The sequence below is a fragment of the Engystomops pustulosus genome, chromosome 2, assembly GCF_040894005.1.
Source record: "Engystomops pustulosus chromosome 2, aEngPut4.maternal, whole genome shotgun sequence".
Classification (NCBI taxonomy): domain Eukaryota; kingdom Metazoa; phylum Chordata; class Amphibia; order Anura; family Leptodactylidae; genus Engystomops; species Engystomops pustulosus.
Genome location: NC_092412.1, coordinates 96,932,656 through 96,954,067, shown reverse-complemented (window position 1 = coordinate 96,954,067; position 21,412 = coordinate 96,932,656). Strand labels below are relative to the sequence as shown.

Genomic DNA, 21,412 nt, shown 5'->3' with positions numbered 1-21,412 from the left:
ATACAGCCAGCCCAGTCTGCCCCCAGTAGTATACAGCCAGCCCAGCCTGCCCCCAGTAGTATACAGCCAGCCTAGCCTGCCCCCAGTAGTATACAGCCTGCCCCCTTAGGTATACAGCCTTCCCAGCACTAACAAAAAAAAAACAAAACTATATACTCACCCTCCGGTGTCCCCGATGTCCGCGCGGGTCCTCTTCTGTCTTCCGCAGGGCGCCGCCATGTTCTTCCCGCCCGGCAGGCGCATAGTATGACGCGGCCACTGCTGATGTCATACTATGCGACGGCCGTAGAAGAACATGGCGGCGCCCTGCGGAAGACAGAGGAATATAGAAGACAGAAGAGGACCCGCGCAGCCATCGGGGGAGCAGTGCTGTGTATCGGGGCCACCGGAGGGTGATTATTTGTGTTTTGTTTTAAGTGCTGGGCTGCCTATTGACTCTTGTATAAGCCGAGTTGAGGATTTTCAGCACATTTTTTTTGTGCTGAAAAACTCGGCTTATACACGAGTATATACAGTACATCAATTTACAGGTTCCCTTGAAGGCTTTGTACAGGTCTACTCTGACACCGGCCTTGGATGCTTTTGTGTACTAAGGAAACCACAAGGTAAATGTTATGTGCAGGACTATTAAAAAAAAAAAAAACCTTAGGAAAACAAAGTTTTATAAGAAATTCTCATTTATTCATATTTCCCATGGTCCTTTCTACTGCAATCCTTATTTACATTTTTTTGTTAAATATTTTCATATATAAATTTTTTTAAGAGCAAATACCTTGAATAGTAAATATAAATTTAACACACAACTTAATACTGCAAATTGTTTTGTGAACACTTTTATGTAAAACATTAGCTGCTGTTCTGCCTTAACCACATGACATATCTGGATATTTTGGTAAATGTAAAGACATTTGGACTCCATAATTCATGATTGATTGATCTTGCGATCCCGGTCAAAAACCATGCACCCTTGTGCTCAATAGCAATATGGCTCCCATCAACCAGGCCAGAGTCTATGTTTCTATCTGATGTTCCACAGAACATTCGGTTTGTTTGTGTTACATTGAAAGCAGCTTCACAAGTTTCTTTGTCAGTCTCATTTACATGAAATTGAATGGGCACCGATCTTGTATGATCCAAATCTTCCGTCCAGCCACTAACTGTACCAGGCATACGTGTCATCAGTACGTTCTCTGCAAAGTCTTTTTGGGGGATGCAGATGGGTAGAACAGATCGATTGAACTTAATACCTTCTTCAAGTTTGAGCAGCGCTATGTCATTGTCCCCAGTGTCTTTGGTATATTTTGTGTGAACACGATGGCTTGCCACCTTGATCTTCTGTGTGTTCTCCATGTCTCTGTTTCCTGTACAGTTTTTTTTTAGGAAGAGTTAAAAATGTAGTAAAGACATAAGTAAAACTTATCCAATTGATGTATTAACAAATGTGATGGGTGTGTACCTGCCAGAATGAAAATTGGACTTTGCTGACTGCTGCACTCTGCAGTAGTAAGTACCAAGGCCTGCTTGAGTATAACTCCACTGCAGAAAGGTGTCTCTTCTGAATCTAATAGTAGTACCTAATAAAATGCATACAGTATTAGAATATCTTATAACATGATTCACAATGGAGACATACCATATATCAGTGGTGGCAAACCTATGGCACAGGTGCCAGAGGTGGCACTCAGAGCCCTTTCTGTGGGCACTCAGGCCATTGACCCCTAGACAGAGTGCACCAAATAGGACCAAATTCACCAAATCTTCCTGCAGTTCCAGGCAATTTAAGAGATGCTCCTCTCAATGCTATTTTAAAACGACACTTCATTGGCTTTTTGGAACAGCAGGAAAAGTGAGAAGGTGTTGATAGAACTGCATTATCTTTGTAGGTCCTCCTGCTGGACCCACCATCCTTCATGTACAGAGAGACGCTGGTGAGAAGCTACAATGATAGTCTGAATGTGCCCTCCTTCTTTCAACTGTATTGGTGGCCTCAGGGGGCCGATAGGATTGAAAGATGTTGAAGAACAGGTAGCAATAAGTTACTTAAAATGCTATGTTGGCACTTTGCGGTAAAAGTGGATTTTGGTTATAGTTTGGGCACTCAGTCTCTAAAAGGTTCGCCATCACTGCCGTATATACTCGCGTATAAGCCGAGTCAAGAAAAAAATAAATAAGAAAAGAATAGTCAAAACTCACCTTTCCGACGCCCCCTGGAGGTCTTCTCCTCCTCGGTCCGGCAGCGGTAGGTCTGTGCGCTCAGGCTGCGCAGACTATGATGTCAGCTGTCTTCATATCGTGTGTGCCGGCAGCGACTTACGTGACAGCTTTAGGAATTGGGCAAACGGGGGCTGGCTGACTACAGGGGCAGGGGCTGGATGGCTATATACTAGGGGGGAAGGGGACTGACTAGCTATATACTGGCTGTGACCAATGTATTTCCCACCCTACCTTATTCCCTACCTTATACTCCAGTTATTAGGTTTCCCAGTTTTTTGTGGCAAAATTATGGATTGCGGTTTTTATTTGGCTTATACTTGCGTATATATGGTAATTATTGTAGTCTTGCAGTTTTATGTTAAGTAAGGTTATTTAAAACCGGGTCTTGCTTATACTGTATCAAGCACATTGTATGTGTCTAGATTACAAACAATAGTACATATCTTTTCAGCTAATATAGGGTTACATTTAAAGGAGTACGCTCATCTGGGCATTCACCTGCCATATATGCAGTACATTTCTTCAATTGGATGTTTAAAAACATGAACCTGTGTGATGATAATTTCCCATTAATCTAGCCAATCTATTCCCATTAATTTAGCCAATTTTCTTATGAAATTGCCTGGAGTTACTGCATGTCCACTGCCGTCCTCAGGCTGGTACTGAACACTGAATCCAGGTGGTCGGGTAGGGCTCAAAAGCGTGAGCATGGTCACTAACAGGGCCTATTCTAGCCTTTTTGCTGCCTGCGCCAAGTGATGCTACCTCACACACTAGTAGTCAGTCAGTCAGTGACACTGACATTAGTGACATCTAGTATCTATTACAGGTGATGTTTTGCTTAATCAGGAAGAGGACTTCATTCCGATTTATCCACTGCACACTGTGCACGCAATTCCGTACGGTGAATTTTTACGAGCACGGCGCATTTGCTCCACCGATGCGGAATTTCGTGCACAATCATTTAATATCGAAAACAAACTTAGAAAGAGAGGGTACTCCCCATCCTTGTTAGAAAATGCTAGAGAAAAAGCTGGAAAAATAAATAGGAAAAATTTACTGGAGAACAATCCTATTTCTGAGTCGGTTGCTACGTATATACCTACCTTTAGTACTCCGTACAGCACACAATTCAACAGTATCAAAAACATTATTCGGAAATATGTTCCGGTATTGAATCAAGATAATGTCTTGTGTGAGATTATGAGGAATGGCCACAGAAGTGTCGCCAAGCGTGGTAAAACGCTTGGCAACATTTTGTCGCCTAGTGTCCCCAATATGAATGTTAAACCCCACAGTTGGCTGTCGATGACAGGTTTTTTTAAATGTGGAGGTAATAGATGTAATGTTTGTGTTTTTGCAGCCAACAAAACAGTAGAATTCACAACTGACACGGGTGCCAGTAGAAAGATAAAAACCTTCATCAACTGCAACACACAATACGTGGTGTACATCATTCGTTGCACATGTTGTTCCATTATTTATGTTGGATGCACAATACAGAAGTTAAAAACAAGGATAGCTCAACATTTAACTAGCATAAAGAATGGAGACGTCAATGCCTCAGGAGCTGCCAAACACTTTATAGAGACACACAATAAGAACCTTTGTGGTTTCTCCTTCTTTGGCATTGAACATGTTAATCGACCCTTAAGGGGAGGTAATTGGAGAAAACTCCTCCTCAGGAGGGAGGCTTTTTGGATCCTCGCACTAAATTCCAGGTATCCGCATGGCATGAATTTTAAGAATGACCTGTCATATATTTACTAACAACTCTTATGAGGACAAGTGTATGTATCTTTGATATATATTCTATATATTTATGTCTACATTTTTTGTAAACTTTATACAAGTTAACTTTTGTAAACTTTATACAAGTTAACTGTTGTGTCGACGCCTATGTTGCCGGATGACCTGTCATATATTTACTAACAACTCTTATGAGGATAAGTGTATGTATCTTTGATATATCTTCTATATATTTATGTCTACATTTTTGTAAACTTTATACAAGTTAACTGTTGTGTCGACGCCTATGTTGCCGGATGTGATGTTGGCAGCCACTAATTGTTCAGGTGTACCTTAGGGTTTAAAGGTTTGTTTTTAATGTTGCAGTGCATACCATGATTAAGGCTCCGTAGTGAGCTGAAACGCGTAGGTTTTTTGCCTCTGTAACCTGCACCGTCCATGCACTTAATTTGTGCTTTTTAAATGGATATGTAATAAAGCGATGTTTTGAATTTATAACACGTGCTCCGGCTACCACAGTTTTTTCCTTGGATTACCTGTGTGATGATAATTTCCCATTAATCTAGCCAATCTATTCCCATTAATTTAGCCAATTTTCTTATGAAATTGCCTGGAGTTACTGCATGTCCACTGCCGTCCTCAGGCTGGTACTGAACACTGAATCCAGGTGGTCGGGTAGGGCTCAAAAGCGTGAGCATGGTCACTAACAGGGCCTATTCTAGCCTTTTTGCTGCCTGCGCCAAGTGATGCTACCTCACACACTAGTAGTCAGTCAGTCAGTGACACTGACATTAGTGACATCTAGTATCTATTACAGGTGATGTTTTGCTTAATCAGGAAGAGGACTTCATTCCGATTTATCCAGGCCATGGTTTATCTCTGCTGAATTAACAGTCAAATGTCTTCAGCTCCATGCAGCACAACTCTACACGGCGCCCCTAAAAAACCACAGTTACTTACACTATAATGGATTGTGTTCCCAAACATATATTATCCATGATTCCACACATAAAAAAGCCTTTATGTAGTCCCCCGAATAAATTATAGTATGTACAGCCCCAACAATTATACATACCATACCCCCTGAACTACAACAAACTGCTAATTTATATCCAATCCCGTTTTATTTATATACAGATCCCCTAATTTATAACAGCCCCGTATGCATGCATACTCCCAAATTAAATTATACACAGTACTCCATATAAGGCCACTCAGTTTAATGAGCCCCTATATACAGATCCCCAGCAGCACAAAGCCTCCCCTAGCAGTATATATACACATGACACCAGAAAAAAATAATAAACTATGCACTTACCTCCCCCACAGCTCCTTTCGCACCGGATGCCATGTTGTGTCTAGTGACACAGGCTGGAGTGTGTGATGATGCCAATGTAATTGATTTTTTTAGGTAGTACGGACATGCCAGCGTTTGGCAATATCCATACTACCGGCGGCAGTCTCCTCCCCCTAAAAAGGGAACTTCATCCCGCCTCATGGCAGATGCAGCCCTGGTGCAGGGGTGGGTATATCTAAAGACAGCGAACCATATGGCTACATTTATTAACTTCACCCAGGTAATTTATTTTAAATAACATCCAATTAATGAAATGTATATACACTAAAGATCAAAATTAAAGAACACACCATTTTCTAAATGTCAAGGTCATTGTGAAGTCATATGTGAATATATATTAACATAAAAATAGCATTATATATTCTAAAGTACAGAATAAAAATGTAAGCACACTTTCAGATACCTGCAAGTTATTGGTGTTAATTTGGCACCTGATGTTAATTTCCCTAATTACCTGACAAGCTCTATTTAACTGGCAGCCCGATTTTCAGTTTTCATTGCATTTCAAAAACGGTGTGCCGTTCCAAAGTGTCTGAAACCCTCCTGCAGCAGTTTGTCCAGATTTAAGCCAAAGAAGGTGACCCTATCAGCCATAGCAAGAGAAGTTGGTTTTGCCAAGACTGTGATTTCAAGAATATTGCATTTTCTATTGTATCACAAACTTATTCAAGCCCCCAAAGTAGGCTTATCCTCAAAAGACAAATGCAAGAGAGGACAGGATAATGTGGAGAGTCTCCATAGGTAATTGTTTCAACACTGCAGCTGAAATAGCAATTTGAACTGAATGCCCTCTCCGCAGTGATCAAACCTCTCATTACCAGAAATAATCTAAAGGCTGCACTCACCTTTGCTGAAGAGAATGTTGTGTGGACAGAGTAGAAGTGGTCCTCAATTCATTTTAGTGATAAAAGCAAGTTTAATTTATTTATTTGTCTCATTTGGAAACATTATGGCCAACAAACTGGGAAAAGACTGAACCCAAAGTATGTAAAGAAGGCAGAGTGAATGCAAGTGTGTATCAGAATTTTTTTTAACAATATTTCTTCCTTACATTCTACACTCTATCAGCCAGCAATTTTCATGCATGACAATGCCCCAGCAAACAGAAAAAGGCATAAAGCAGTTCCTTGAAACAGAAAACACTGAAACAATAAAATGTCCAGTCCTGATCTAAACCCTATAGAAAACCTGTAGAAAATCTTTGGTGACAAAGTTATGGCCAAGAAACCCTCGACAGACACAGAACTGTGAAAGAGACCAAATTCGCACCAGAGCAACCAGTGATGTCATATGGCCGCTAATGTGCTGAAGCGACTTGTATGTTAGTATAATCTTTCTCATTGCTGTTCTCTAATTATGATCTACATGTTTGACAACAATATTATTTTTGATTCACAAATGTTTGCGACTCTTTGTGAAAAATGTTGAAGGCACTACTGGCATTTGATGGTGTTTTCTTCTTTTGGATATAACAATCAATAAAATCCAGTGGAAGATAAATTAAATGTCAATGCTCAGATAGGAATACTAATTAATTGCCCATATGATTATATTAACTATGATTAACGTAATTTCCTGTGCCTCTTTGGGCCAGACTTGCAAACCGGATGCAGGTGCTTAAACATATTCTTAACCATTGGCATGTAAACAATGTCTCACATTATGTTTATTCAGACAGTAAAAATTAAAACATAAACTGAAAATTTGGCAAATTTATCACAGTGTCTAATGCTGAGTGATAAATCTGGTGCCAGCTTAGACTCTCTTGTCTAGCTTTATATTGCATATTACTTGGATAACAAACTTTGATGCATTTGACCTTTCTTAAGAAGCTACACCCTAAAAATATGATTCTCAAAATGGCAAAAGATTTTGGTACATTTAAGGTCAAGTTCCAGTTGAAACCACAATATGAAATGGTACCTGCTATGTCTTTACATTCACTGGCCACAAAACATTTTTATAACCATATGTCCGAATTTATGATGCTGGTTGCTACCCAGCAGCATGAGTGCTTAAAAAAGTTAGAATTGCTTGGTAGATTTCCTTTAAGAGTAACCTGTCATCAAGGGGGTCATTTTTACCTGAAGACAGGTTCCAATAGTCTATGGCATGTCAAAATGCCTATATCAGCTATATAAATAAATTCAGTGCTTTTTAATCAATTATTTTACCTTACCTGGCTCTCTTCAAGCAACGAGTGTTAAGTTCTTGAAGGGGGTGCAGTTCAAACAGCATGAGTCATCATCTTCTCAATCCCTCCTCCCTCATCACTCATCAAAAATCTGATGTAAATACTTTTGTGTAAAAACTACAAAAGTGCTTAAGGAATGATACCTTTATTGGCTAACCAGAGAAAATATATTTGGTGCAAGCTTTCAGGGCACACAGGCCCCTTCTTCAGGTATGGATACAAATGAAGCAGTGAGAGAAAAACACAACATTTTAGGGATGTTACAATAAGATAATTAGTACATATGGTGAGACTCAATTAAGATAAGCTGGGGCAATAAAAGTGGAGGTTATGTTACACAGAGAAGGGTGATGGGGGGGCTAGGATGGCAGGGTCTGGAGTTAGTCTCACCATATGTACTAATTATCTTATTGTAACATCCCTAAAATGTTGTCTTTTTCTCTCCGTGCTTCATTTGTGTGTGCCCGGAAAGCTTGCACCAAATATAAGTTTTCTGGTTAGCCAATAAAGGTATCATTCCTTAAGCACTTTTGTAGTTTTTACACAAAAGTATTTACATCAGATTTTTGATTTTTCCTGGCTAACAAGGTACTTCTACAATTTCCTCCTCACTCATGGCCCTCATCAGCCTCCCTTATTAGTGTGGAGGGGTAATGAGAGATTGAGATGAAGATGACTCTTGCCATTTTAACTGCATTGATTAAAAAATACTGGATTTATGTTTTGATCCTCTTGCTTACAAAGCTATTTTTTAAATGATCATTCCATAGGCTATTGGCACCTGTCTTCGGGTAAAAATTGTCTACCTGATGACATGTTACCTTTATGGTCAAATAAACACATAAAATATAAACTTTTTAATCTTTTAGTAACAGGTCATGATTATTTTCATGATTAAAAGATATTTAACTTTACCTGCCAAGGAAAAGGATTGGTGTAGTTTTCCTGGCGTCCGAGCACTGTAGTATTCTCGTCATTCAGCAACTGTCCACAAGCATAGGGATCTGTCAATGGAAAGACAATATCTTTTTATTGCTTTATAACATCACTTAGAATGGTGTAGTAATTCTGTACATTCAGCTGTTTGTTATAGTTAATTAAGAACTGCCTAATTTGCCCTTTTACTATACCACTTACATAACAAAAAATACTTGTAAAGCCAAAGGTATCCCCCAAAGGGGGAAGAGAGGGAAGACTCTAACAACAAAAGTATTAGAAACACAATAAATCTTTATTAGTGAAGTATATAAAAACATGATGTGAGTAAATTTAATACATAATGCAGAAACATACAAGCGGTAAGACACAGAAAAATTGCAGCCGTGCTCAAGGACAATACATGGAACACAATGGGAAGATCTTATCAAAAAAGGTAGGTGTAAGGACTAAGATGGATTGTATAAAATCCTAGAGATACCAGGGTAAGTTGCTGAGTGCAATGAACTGAGATGCCTGTAGTGGCAAGAAAAACGGGTTGTAGGGTATCAAGGTTAATGTGACTACCAGTCCTTACCAAATAATGAAATAGGGTGTTCCGGTGTCCGAGACGACTGCAACGCCCCGACGCGCGTTTCGGCTATGCAAAGCCTTCGTTAGTCTTTGATAAGATCTTCCCATTGTGTTCCATGTATTGTCCTTGAGCACGGCTGCAATTTTTCTGTGTCTTACCGCTTGTATGTTTCTGCATTATGTATTAAATTTACTCACATCATGTTTTTATATACTTCACTAATAAAGATTTATTGTGTTTCTAATACTTTTGTTGTTAGAGTCTTCCCTCTCTTCTCCCTTTGGGGGATACCTTTGGTTTTACAAGTTTTTTTTGAGGGTTTGACCCCCATGCGTAGATTAAAGGAGTTCCACTAGGCATTTAGGTGGGGTTTTGGGTACCTATACCTACATGGTATCCATTTTGTCCCTTTACCCCCCACCTTCTTTTCTAACCTTAGTTCTCCTTCTATACTGTTTCTTTTTGTTTGTTCTAATCCACTTACATAACAAGTATCAAAAAGTTATGTTGCAGAAAATAGTGTAAAGTAAAGGTGGCTGTACACATTAGATATCAGTTATACAGATCAATGTAGAAGCAATTACAAATATAATATGTATGAGGGTCATCCCCAGGGATATAGTGTTTGATGTTTATTTCTAAGGGAAATTAGTAATATGCTTCTTAGATAAAAACTGTCCGTTCTTTTTAAATAGCTGTGTGCCAGGGTAGTCTTTTTCAACTGTCATCAATGGGTGAGCGAAGAATTAAGAAAATTGTCTCCTGGACCATGAAACTTTGCTTGTCTTGTGTATGTGGCTTTTGGCTCATTGTTCTCACATGTCCCCTTTCATAACATATGCTTGCTTTCCACAGCTTGTACTTGTAAAGTAACAATTTAAAAAATTGCGCCCCATGAAACTACACTCATTATGTGTAGTTGGCCTTTGTCTCATATTTTTCCCCCATGTTTCCTTTCAGAACATATGCTTGCTTTCCCCAACTAGTACTTGTAAAAGGAACACACTGGCAATTCACTATTTGATTACGGTAGTTAATTCTATTATCTCTACTTTTTAATAATTTAAACAAGACCAAATGCATTTTGACCATTTTAATTTGTTTCTGTTACAGGGGCAACCATCCAAAACTTCCAACAGCATTTAAACATAAGCTCAACACACCCTCAGGTTATATTTAATATTTAAGTTACTTTATATTTTTTTGTAGGGGTTGGGGGGGGATAGTCAGGTTGCCATGATGTTTTCACTTGCCTGCTGGGTAACATGACTTTGTATCTTCACCAAGCGTGTATCCAGATGCACATGAACACATATAAGCCTCTGGGGCATGATTGGGCTCACAGAAGTGCTGGCACCCATCTTGTGCATTGGGGTAGCATTCATTGGTTGCTGTAAAAATACATCATTAAAAAATATGTTGGTAACATTGTTATCTTATCACTGTAGAAAATCCTTGGACACCATGTACCATTCTTAGTTGCACTGTCCTCCCATATGGGAATCAACAAGATGCAGCTCAGGATGTGCTGATTAACATTGTTCTGACATTGTTCTAACATTGTTCTACCTGAACAATGGTCAATCTCTTTCTCAAGGCATTGGTTAATTATGTACCACACCCAGTAGTTTCCTTTTAGGTTAATTAACAATTAGGCTACATTCACACTGCCGTTGCCCGCCGTACTGTAGCACGGCGGGCAAACGGCAATGCCGGGAAGAGGAGGAGGGGGAGAGTGCCACTCACCCCCGGCCCTCCCCATAGGAATATATGGCGCGTGGCGCTGTATTCCGGAGAAAGACATGACATGTCCTATCTTTCTACGGGGTACAGAGCTGTACGGTGCCGCACGTGTATTGCACCATACCGCTCCTGTTGGGCGCCGTGCGCCCATTGCTGTCTATGGGGGACGGCCGCATATACGTTTGCTTTATATATGTCCCCCATATGGCAGTGTGAATGTAGCCTGACGGTATGTTTACATGTGGCATTTTGGATGCTTTGAAACAATGTTACAATACGTTGTGCTGCTCTGGAAATATTTTTTTTCATTGCTGTAAGTCTAAGAAGAGGTGAAAATGTTTATACAGCTTCTAACACTTACAGAAATGAAGAAAAACGATTCCAGAGTAGCCAAACGCATTGTAACATTTAAAAAACGCATGGGTACTGATGCACACATCTAAAACGCGACGTGTGAACGCACCCTTAGCCTGCTGTGGTGGATAGAATCCGAATTATATCAGTGTTGGAAACAGGATTCTAACATCACATAAAAGGTCCTGGGAACCTTTCCTCCCTGGTTGTTATAGTTCACACCAAGTTAGTATGTATTCTGTTTGTTTATATCTGGTATCTTCTCTCCTATTGCCTTGTCTTCCTCTTTCTGTCTTTGCCCTAAAGCAAAGTCAGCTATAAGCTAGCATAGTTCCAATGTTGCTGAGTTCAGCATAGTATGTATTTACTAGATTACATGGTGACCAGTCTGGCAGCTTGCATCGCTTGGGAGAGAATGAAGTTAAGTAGTAGAAACCAGCTGTGAAATAGTAACATGAAGTGTATTCTGTGATTGTGTGAGCAGTAAGGGTTAAAGGAAATCTACCATCAAAATCCAGCATGATAAACCAAGGACACTTACTCATAGATTCAGCTACCTTGACTGTGGTAATGTTTTTTTTTTTATTTATCCATGGCCTCCTTCCTTATAAAATCAACTTAGAAAATGTAATCTCTATGTTGTACCTTTCTAAGGCCTGTAACATTTTTACTTTTCAGTCAATGGGACTTTAAAGAACCTATGTTGTACATACCCGGCGACTGTCTGTATATTATTGATAATGTAATGTATATATCTTTTACATTTGGTTAACGGCAAGCATCATCATCTTGTTTACATTTTTGTCAAATAAAACAGAAGTAACTTCAACAATTTTACCATACATTATTGCGTTTGTTTCTGACTTGTTCTTACCAAATTGGCAGTTATTTCCTTTGTAGCCTTCAAGACAGTTGCATGTATAATTTCGAATGGAATCAGTGCAAGCTCCAGCATTTTTACAAGGGCTCGAGGAACATGGTTTGCCTTCTGTGTATATGAGTAAATTATACTTAAATTATTGACATTGAATTTTTAACTACTTATTATATAGCTTATGCACTTACACTTCCAGTTCTACCATTCCATTGATGACAAAACTCTCATGTAATTCTTGTGAGCCACATTTAATTTAGGGTGACCAAAAAGGAAAATTGTTTACATATTAAAGGGGCTTTTTAGGTCATTTTTCACATTTATTATATGGAGGAGAGAGCTTACCTAAAAATAAACACAGACATACTGCCCCTCTGATACTCTATTCCCTTGTCCTGCTGTTGCTCCTCATCTATTTACTTCCTCAGTTGTGACATCCTCTTGAAGAAAATCTGCCATTAAAATCAATCATGATAAACCAGGAGCACATACTCATAGATCCAGGCACCATATGGAAAACTTCTTATATTTGTTATCCATGGCCTTCTTCCTCCTAAAATAAACTTTTACAATAATGCGAATGTGCCAGAAGGGCTCTGGGGTTTTCTGAGTAACACCCCTAGACTATCACAGGTCTGAGCAGTTACCTAGGCCCAGATACAAAATTTTATTAATACCCAGGAGAACAATAAAACAGATGGGTTCGATATATAAAGATTTTCCTCCAGGTTCAATAGATGGCATTTATGAAAGGCATATTACCACAAAAACAAGATTCTTAAATATACTCAGGATAACAACAAAAAAGGTCCTAATTCACTTACTCTAATAGCTACAGGCAGATAAGGTCTATATACAGGGGAGGGAGGCATATAGCAGGACTGACTCTGTGTGTGTTAAAGGTGAGTTAGCAGTGCTGAGAGTGTCATTGTGTTATATATTTATCTCATGGATCTCATCATCTTTGATCTCTCATCTGTCTCATCTCTCTTTTCTTGTGTGTCAGATGCTAGTTGAATGTTCAGAAACTAAATGAAAGTGTAGATAAACCCTGTATCCTGATAATATAAGCACACAGGATCTCATAGCAGAGAGGAACCATAAAATGTCTACTTCCACACTGTGGAATTTTACACTGACCATCAATGAGTGATACGAAAACAGCAATAAAACAAAGTAAAATTGTATATAGTTAGGGGGTTAAAATGATCTTTATTGTGTAAACACCACTAAGGGACTAAAATTTGAGAACTTTCTTTCATGGGCAAACCCCTTTTAGTGTTCTACTTAATTTTTCTACATTTTACAGTTTTACACAGCTCCACTTCTTGTCATATCAGAAACATTATAAATTGTGAAAATTGAAGAAAGCTGACAAAAATAAGTACTCGCTACTCATTATTCTCCATTTACAACCCCTCTCCCCCATTAACCTCCCTCCAGCATATTTTCCCTTGTGTCACATCTTATTAAGGGTGAAAAGCAGTGACAAGAGAAAAGATTGCTTTCCAATGGAAATTGGGGGCAGTGTTTATTTTGTTTAATGGTGAGCTACAGCAGTAGGTCAGACATCTGATGTGGCTCCTGAGCCACTCATACATTGCCAATTCCTGATAATAATACTACACATTTATACTACTATACTGGTCAGATGTTTCATGGGCACCCCCGCGATCCATACCGAGGACCGCAGGTGCACCGGTGCCCCTCTTCGCTGCCCCGGCCCTGCTCCCGTGGACTTACCTCTCCACGCTCCTGCTTCCGGTCTGAAATAGGCCCCGCACGCGGCCCCGCTCCCTAGGGCACATCAGCGGCAGTACTTCAAGATTTAAATGGCCAGCGCACAGGTGATTGGAGGTGGCCACTTCCGGGAATGCATTTAATCAGGTGGCTCTCATCATTCCCCGCCGGATCTTCAAGTCATTTCCCTTCTGTGTATCCTGGATTCCTGTGTATCCTGTGTTCCTGTGTATCCTGCGTTCCTGTCCAGTCTGCCAGTTCGTTCCTGTGTTCCTGATCCGTGTGCCAGCTCCTGTGATTCCTGATGTGAGTCCTAGTGTGCCTTCCTATGCTGTTCTCCACCTGTCACCCCGGTTACAGACTGTCTCCTGCATTACTACCTGGGCTGCCACCGCGGGCTAGTCGCACCTGTGGAATGACCTGGTGGTACCCCGCCGCAGCAAGACCATCCCACTTTGCAGCGGGTTCTGGGGAAGGCCAGGTGCCACTTAAACTCCGTTCCCAGGTGACGGCTAGTTTCATCTCCCACGGTGGTCCAGAGGGTCCACAGACTCAGAGCCCTGACAACATGACTAATGTTGATAGGGGACACTTGCATAATTCGGACAGTTTGATCAAACACTTTTATCACAAAATTGCACAAAAATTTTACATGTTTCAAATCCTGAAATTGAAGGTTGTGATTGATTGTCTAAAGACAATGATAATGGTTGTCATATTTAAAGTGAATTGTATATTTTATGAAGTAAAATATTAAAAGACACAAGTATTGTTTGCTTCCCCCAAAATTCAAGTTTGTTAACTGTTCAAATTTCTACAAATTGGTATGTGTTCTTTAAAAAGTCAAGAGGTGTTTCAACTTACCATAATAAGTTGCCCAAAATGACATCTGTAAAAGATAAAGTTCAGTTAGATATTGAAGAGGAGCCTCAACTTTACTGTGGTAAAGTAATCTGTAAATCAAAGTTCTGAGGTGGAGACAGGAAAGACATGCCTCTATTGCACTTACAGGTTAATTTGCATATCCGAAAAACACTCTATTTGCTGAGGACAAAGGGAGAACTCACTGTTTTATCTGTGTCCTCAAATGTTTCTCTCGCCTCTTCATATGAACAGATTTCTTCTAGACACTCTCTTTCTAAATCTCCTTTCTGAATTTCTTCTATATGCATGAAGTTGGCCCTCTTGGTTCTTTGTATTACTTGCTTGGCCTTTTCACTAGATAAGAAAACTGTATGGAAAAATATTATTGAAAAAACAGATATGTTTCTATGGCAGCATAAAAAAAGAATAAAATATCCAGTGTGAATTCCTATAGTTCTACGGTTGATTTTGTGATTGTATCGTTTGGAGCAAATGTTGTATTGGAGGGGTATTCCCACAGAGACAAGTTTCTTAAATGTACTCTATGTACTATTAAACTATAACAAAATAACACATTCTCTAATTTACTGCTATTACAGCATTTTGCAGATATAATTCCAACCTGTCACTATCAGTCCTGGTGTACAAAATTTCAGTTGCCCCTGTATCTTCTGACTTTAGGGTTGGCATCCTTCTTGTCTCTTGCCCCTTCCCCCCTACATTCCAGGAGGAGCTCACACTGACACTGACACACTGACACTGTCGGCAAACATCAGCAGCAGCGAGAGGAAAGCTACAAGCTACATGCAGATAAGTTCTTTATCTGGGGGAAGGGGGAGGGAGGCATATTGGAACTAACAGTGTGTGTAGCTGATGTAGCAAGAGCTGTAGAATGTCATTGTGTATAATGTGATCCGTTTCATCTCCTATGTGTGAGATGCTAGTACAATGTTCAGAAGGTAAATGAAAGTGTATATAAACCTTGTACATTGATAATTTAACCACAGCTCACTGAACTAGACAGATCATAAGGTGTCTGCTTAACTAAAGGGTTAAAATGATCTTTGTTGTGTTAACATCACTAGGGGATTGAAATTTGAGAATTTTCTTGGGAAAACCCCTTTAAGCACATCAAAATTTATAACCAGTAGGTGTCAGCGTTTTTACTGCCTTTTTTTTAAAGGTAGAGCTTCACCCTTTTTGTAGAATAAGGCTAAATGTACATGAGTTTTGTCCGTTTGCTGTCTGTGATTATACATCTCATCGTATCAAATACAACTTTTTAAAGTGTTGATCACACCTGAGCAATGCATATGGCTACTTTCTTTATAGAGGAGGTGTCAAGTACAGCAATCAACGGGAGGGTCCATACATAGCATTAAATAAAGGTCAGTGTATTACTAAATCACTAAGGTCACAAATGAATAGAAAAGATATTATATATTTGCATGAATCCCCATATGTACCAGGAGGGGCAGAATGGTAAAATCTACAACAATACAATTTACCAATAGAAATGTTAATGCATGAAGAAACAGTTTTCCTACTGATCATACATCCCTGGCTGACATAACATTTATTATTATATTTACTTTTGTATTATATTAGAAATTATACAGTAAATGGAATCATACCTGTTGCTTCTGTCTGCAGGACAAGGAGTACTAGGGAGGAAATGCACAGCATATTCACAGAATGTGCCATTTTGCTCCTTCGGAAACATTGGAAGCCGTGTTGTTTTAAGAGCTGGTTCCTGGCAGCAACTTTTGCAACTTTTTATTTTTTAAGTTCAAAGATCAGGGTCCAGTGAATGTACACTTTGAAGGCAAAGCTTTGTTTGCCTAGTGGGGAGGATACTAGCACATGTATTAAATGACCCGATAAAACATGTTACATATATAGAATTAAAGGAGAACCTTCAACTTTATATTCTTCAACTCCGCCTTTCTATTATAGCAGTAAAATAGCCAGCAACCTGTTGCAATTTATTGTTTTTGTGAATAAGATTTAAATTCTATCTATATTCTGCAATTTATGGTGCAGTGTTTTAGTGCAGTAGTAGGATTTATATTCAGCAGGATTATTTTCTAGTAAAACATCATTTCTAGTGCTATTTGCTATAAAAGTATCAACATAGAACAAAACAATGTCCCCGGGTCCCACCTGTGAGATACCAGGCTTTGGGGTTTTCCTAGAAGTTATAATAAATAATAATTTCCTTATTTCATTTTGGAGATCTTAAAAGTTGTAGGGGGAAGAGGGGTTTATTCTATTATACCGTTCGAATTGCATGAGTAAGCTGTGAGTTAACAATAACAACCAAATCATATTTAATTTCATTAATCACGGTCAAAATCAGTTTCAGGCTGTAAGGCACACCCGGGGGACAGAATGAAGACACAGATAGTGGGGCCCTGATTCTATACCCAGTTCTCATTTATACAGAAATTGCCACACTTAATAGTCCCTACCTGCCTATAGTAAGACATGACATCCTGCAGCACATGGCTTCTTCTACAGGCACACACAGTAGAGTGGAACACAGGATTAGGGGCACAGGGAGAGCACATAGACAACAATAGAGCAATAGAGCAGAAAGCAAACCAATGTTCCCTTATGTTCAGAAACACCCTGACACGAATAATCAATACTGTATAAACACAGGACCTTCTGGAGAAGTATCACACTTGCTTCTCTGCCATAAATACAGAAGCCCTAGAAAATCTTTATAATTATTAAATATACCCTGCGCTTTGGTGGCAAACAAAGCTAAATATAATGACTTTCAACTAACCCATGCATTAATATTCATATAAAAAAAATTAAACAAAACTTATCCCTACAACTTTAAAGAGGACCTGTCACCCCAAATTAGTGCCCCCATCTAACCATCCAAACATACCTAATGAATCTACTCTCCGGCCCCTTTCTAATGCTGCTCATTTCAAAGTCCTGGCATTAATCAAACTTTAGTAATCGGCGCTATAGCATATGACACATAACATACTTGATGTCCGATCGATGGGCGGGTTATTTATTAGGGGCACTAATTTGGGGTGACAGGTTCTCTTTAAGACCTTTTTAATTAAACTCTTGTTGTTCTTTAAAACACTAAAAACAGATTATCATTCTTAGAGGGGACCTTCTCTCAAGGAAAGATTCAAGTATGTATCCCAGACATCTTTAAAGGTGTATTCCCACAAAGACAAGTTTCTAAAATGTACACAGGATAACAAAATAACATATTCTCTAATTCACTGTTTAACAAAAATACAGCATTTGACAGATATAATTCCAACCTGTCTCTATCAGTCCTGGTGTACACAATTTCAATTGCCACCAGACACGACCCTGTAACTTATGACTTAGGGTCGGGGAAGCCATCTTGGATTTCTGTGTGACCACCGTGGAGCTGAGATTGTCTGCTCCCTGCACTCTAGCCCTGCCCCCTGCACTCTAGCCCAACCCCCTACAATCCAGGAAGGAACTCTCACACTGATACACAGACACTGACTTCCTGCTGGCAGCAGCATGAGGAGTGTAAAGCTACAAACAGATAAGTTTCCATGGATGTCATCATCTCTGATCTGTCTCATCTATCTTTCTATGTGTCAAATGCTACTGAATTTTCAGAAGGTAAATTAAATTGTATATAAACCTGTACCCTGATAATTAGAGATGGGCGATTTATTCAAAAATTCCCAGTTTGCCAAATTTTCCGGCAAAATTTGTTTCGACCTGAATCGAATCATGACAAATCACGTTAAAAAACAGGTATTTCCTGGCTGCAGAGAGCCTGTAGGGTTTTGTAGAACATGTGACATGCTCAAATATGCATAGGGAGCGTGGTTTGGTCTTCAAACAATTCTGTGTTTTAGTATGACATGCACATGACAGCCGCTGCTCTTAGAATCACTTCACTCTTCAATTCCATGGGCACTTACAGGGCCCAACTTTACCAAATAAGTGAAGCGGGAACGCAGCCTCATAAGGTAATGTCTGTGCCAGCTCGAAAGGACTGAGCTGAACGCCAAGATCCCACTATAACCTCAAAGAGTGCATTCTATTTACACTGACATCTGATGATTCTATAGATTATGGCAGAACCTGTTCTGTTAAACGCGGATACATGTAGAAACCCCCCCAAAAGAGTGGGGAGGGTGTCGGCAGTAATTTTGCATTGATCATTTTGCCCTTCTTTTCATCTGTCAGTGTCCGCTTTAAAGCGGTCAATAATCCATCAGTATTGCCAAAGCCAAAAACAAACAGGAGTTGATCCACAACATACACTCACCGACCACTTTATTAGGTACACCTGTCCAACTGGTCGTTAACACTTAATTTCTGATCAGCCAATCACATGGCGGCAACTCAGTGCATTTAGGTATGTAGACATGGTCCAGACAATCTCCTGCAGTTCAAACCGAGCATCAGTATAGGGAAGAAAGGTGATTTGAGTGCCTTTGAACGTGGTATGGTTGTTGGTGCCAGAAGGGCTGGTCTGAGTATTTCAGAAACTGCTGATCTACTGGGATTTTAACGCACAACCATCTCTAGGGTTTACAGAGAATGGTCCGAAAAAGAAAAAACATTCAGTGAGCGGCAGTTCTGTGGGCGGAAATGCCTTGTTGATGCCAGAGGTCAGAGGAGAATGGGCAGACTGGTTCAAGCTGATAGAAAGGCAACAGTGACTCAAATCGCCACCAGTTACAACCAAGGTAGGCAGAAGAGCATCTCTGAATGCACAGTACGTCGAACTTTGAGGCAGATGGGCTACAGCAGCAGAAGACCACACTGGGTGCCACTCCTTTCAGCTAAGAACAGGAAACTGAGGCTACAATTTGCACAAGCTCATCGAAATTGGACAGTAGAAGATTGGAAAAACGTTGCCTGGTCTGATGAGTCTCGATTTCTGCTGCGACATTCGGATGGTAGGGTCAGAATTTGGCGTCAACAACATGAAAGCATGGATCCATCCTGCCTTGTATCAATGGTTCAGGCTGGTGGTGGTGGTGTCATGGTGTGGGGAATATTTTCTTGGCACTGTTTGGGTCCCTTGGTACCAATTGAGCAACGTTGCAACGCCACAGCCTACCTGAGTATTGTTGCTGACCATGTCCATCCCTTTATGACTACAATGTACCCAACATCTGATGGCTACTTTCAGCAGGATAATGCGCCATGTCATAAAGCTGGAATCATCTCAGACTGGTTTCTTGAACATGACAATGAGTTCACTGTACTCAAATGGCCTCCACAGTCACCAGATCGCAATCCAATAGAGCATCTTTGGGATGTGGTGGAACGGGAGATTCGCATCATGGATGTGCAGCCGACAAATCTGCGGCAACTGTATGATGCCATCATGTCAATATGGACCAAAATCTCTGAGGAATGCTTCCAGCACCTTGTTGAATCTATGCCACGAAGAATTGAGGCAGTTCTGAAGGCAAAAGGGGTTCCAACCCGTTACTAGCATGGTGTACCTAATAAACTGGCCGGTGAGTGTAGATGACCACTTAATAGGATATTTACATGTCCTCTGTGTTCTGTATCCACTCCTGCTTGAGGCTTTTCATTCCTTCTGACAGATGAAATGAAGGGGAAGACCAAACATAGTGGCAATGTCATAGAGTGGAGGGTGATAACAGCATTATGGAAATCACAGGGTGTTCCATGTTCCAGCGTTCAGTTGGCAGCAACATGAGTAGGCCGCAGAGTGGCACAATGACAAATTATGGAGGTGGCAGCAACATTGTAGGCCACAGAGTGGCACAATGACAAAGTGTATAGGTGGCGGTAGCAGCAGCAGGAGGTCAGAGAGTGGAACAATCACCGTGTGTAGAGGGGAGGCAGCAGTAGCAGCAGCATGAGGTCAGAGAGTTGCACAATGACAAATTCTGGTGGTGGCAGCAACATGATAGGCTACAGTGTGGCACAATGACAGAGTGTGGAGGTGCCAGCAGCAGCAGCAGGAGGTCAGGAAGTGGCACAATGGAGGTGGGTGACAATTCCAGTCCCTGGTAAAGATGGTGGGAGGCAGAAAGAGCAACTGGCAGTAGATGTGTGACATCAGGCGGGTGGCAGCATAAGAATAGTGGCTGAGGCAGGTAGTTAGAATCCAGACTAATTTCTCAACATTTGGGGGAGGTGTCATGGCTGATCTAATCTGCCTATTCTTGATATCAACTTTAGCAACAAAAAAGAATTGAAATTTGGGGAATACAGAACCCCAAAACTGACACCCTGGACTTTGAGCAAAAATCACTCCAGCAACTATGTGGATTTGACACAAATTTATTGATATCTATTTAGCAACAAAAAAGAATTGAAATTTGGGGAACATAGAACCCCAAAAACTGACACCCTAGACTTTTAGAAAAAATAACTCCACTATCTATGTGGATTTGACGCAGATTTATTGATATCTATTTAGCAACAAAAAAGAATTGAAATTTGGGGAACACAGAACCCCAAAAACTGACACCCTGGACTTTGAGAAAAAAATCACTCCTCCGACCATGTGGATTTAACCCAACAAAAAAAGAATTGAAATTTTGGGTATACAGATGGACTTTGAGCAAAAATCACTCCATCAGCTACGGAGTACAAGCAGCTAGACACAGTAAATGCAGTGTGAAATGACGGTATTGCAAATGGCCATCTGTTTTTATAGGGTTGTGATATCACATAAGCCTGCCGGTCGCTGATTCCTTTCTTCTTCCCAGAGTTCTCTGCCCCATATAACACGTTGTGCCCGCTATTTTGCTAAGGGGAAAAAAAATTGTTTCCAAGAATCACTGTAAACTTTGG

General features: G+C 40.2%; 1 protein-coding gene across 1 annotated transcript in view; it reads right to left on the bottom strand.

The window, feature by feature from the left end:
- Nucleotides 1-666: 666 nt before the first annotated feature.
- The window catches only part of LOC140117044 (coagulation factor X-like), a 42,019-nt gene continuing 21,273 nt past the window's right edge, over nt 667-21,412 (bottom strand). The window contains exons 9-16 of the mRNA XM_072133477.1: nt 16,234-16,371; nt 14,803-14,966; nt 14,600-14,624; nt 11,996-12,109; nt 10,278-10,415; nt 8,430-8,518; nt 1,457-1,574; nt 667-1,361 (exon numbers count right to left, since the gene is read on the bottom strand). Coding sequence (XP_071989578.1) covers nt 847-1,361; nt 1,457-1,574; nt 8,430-8,518; nt 10,278-10,415; nt 11,996-12,109; nt 14,600-14,624; nt 14,803-14,966; nt 16,234-16,371 — 1,301 coding nt within the window. The 3' untranslated portion in view covers nt 667-846. The remainder of the gene's footprint in view (nt 1,362-1,456; nt 1,575-8,429; nt 8,519-10,277; nt 10,416-11,995; nt 12,110-14,599; nt 14,625-14,802; nt 14,967-16,233; nt 16,372-21,412) is intronic.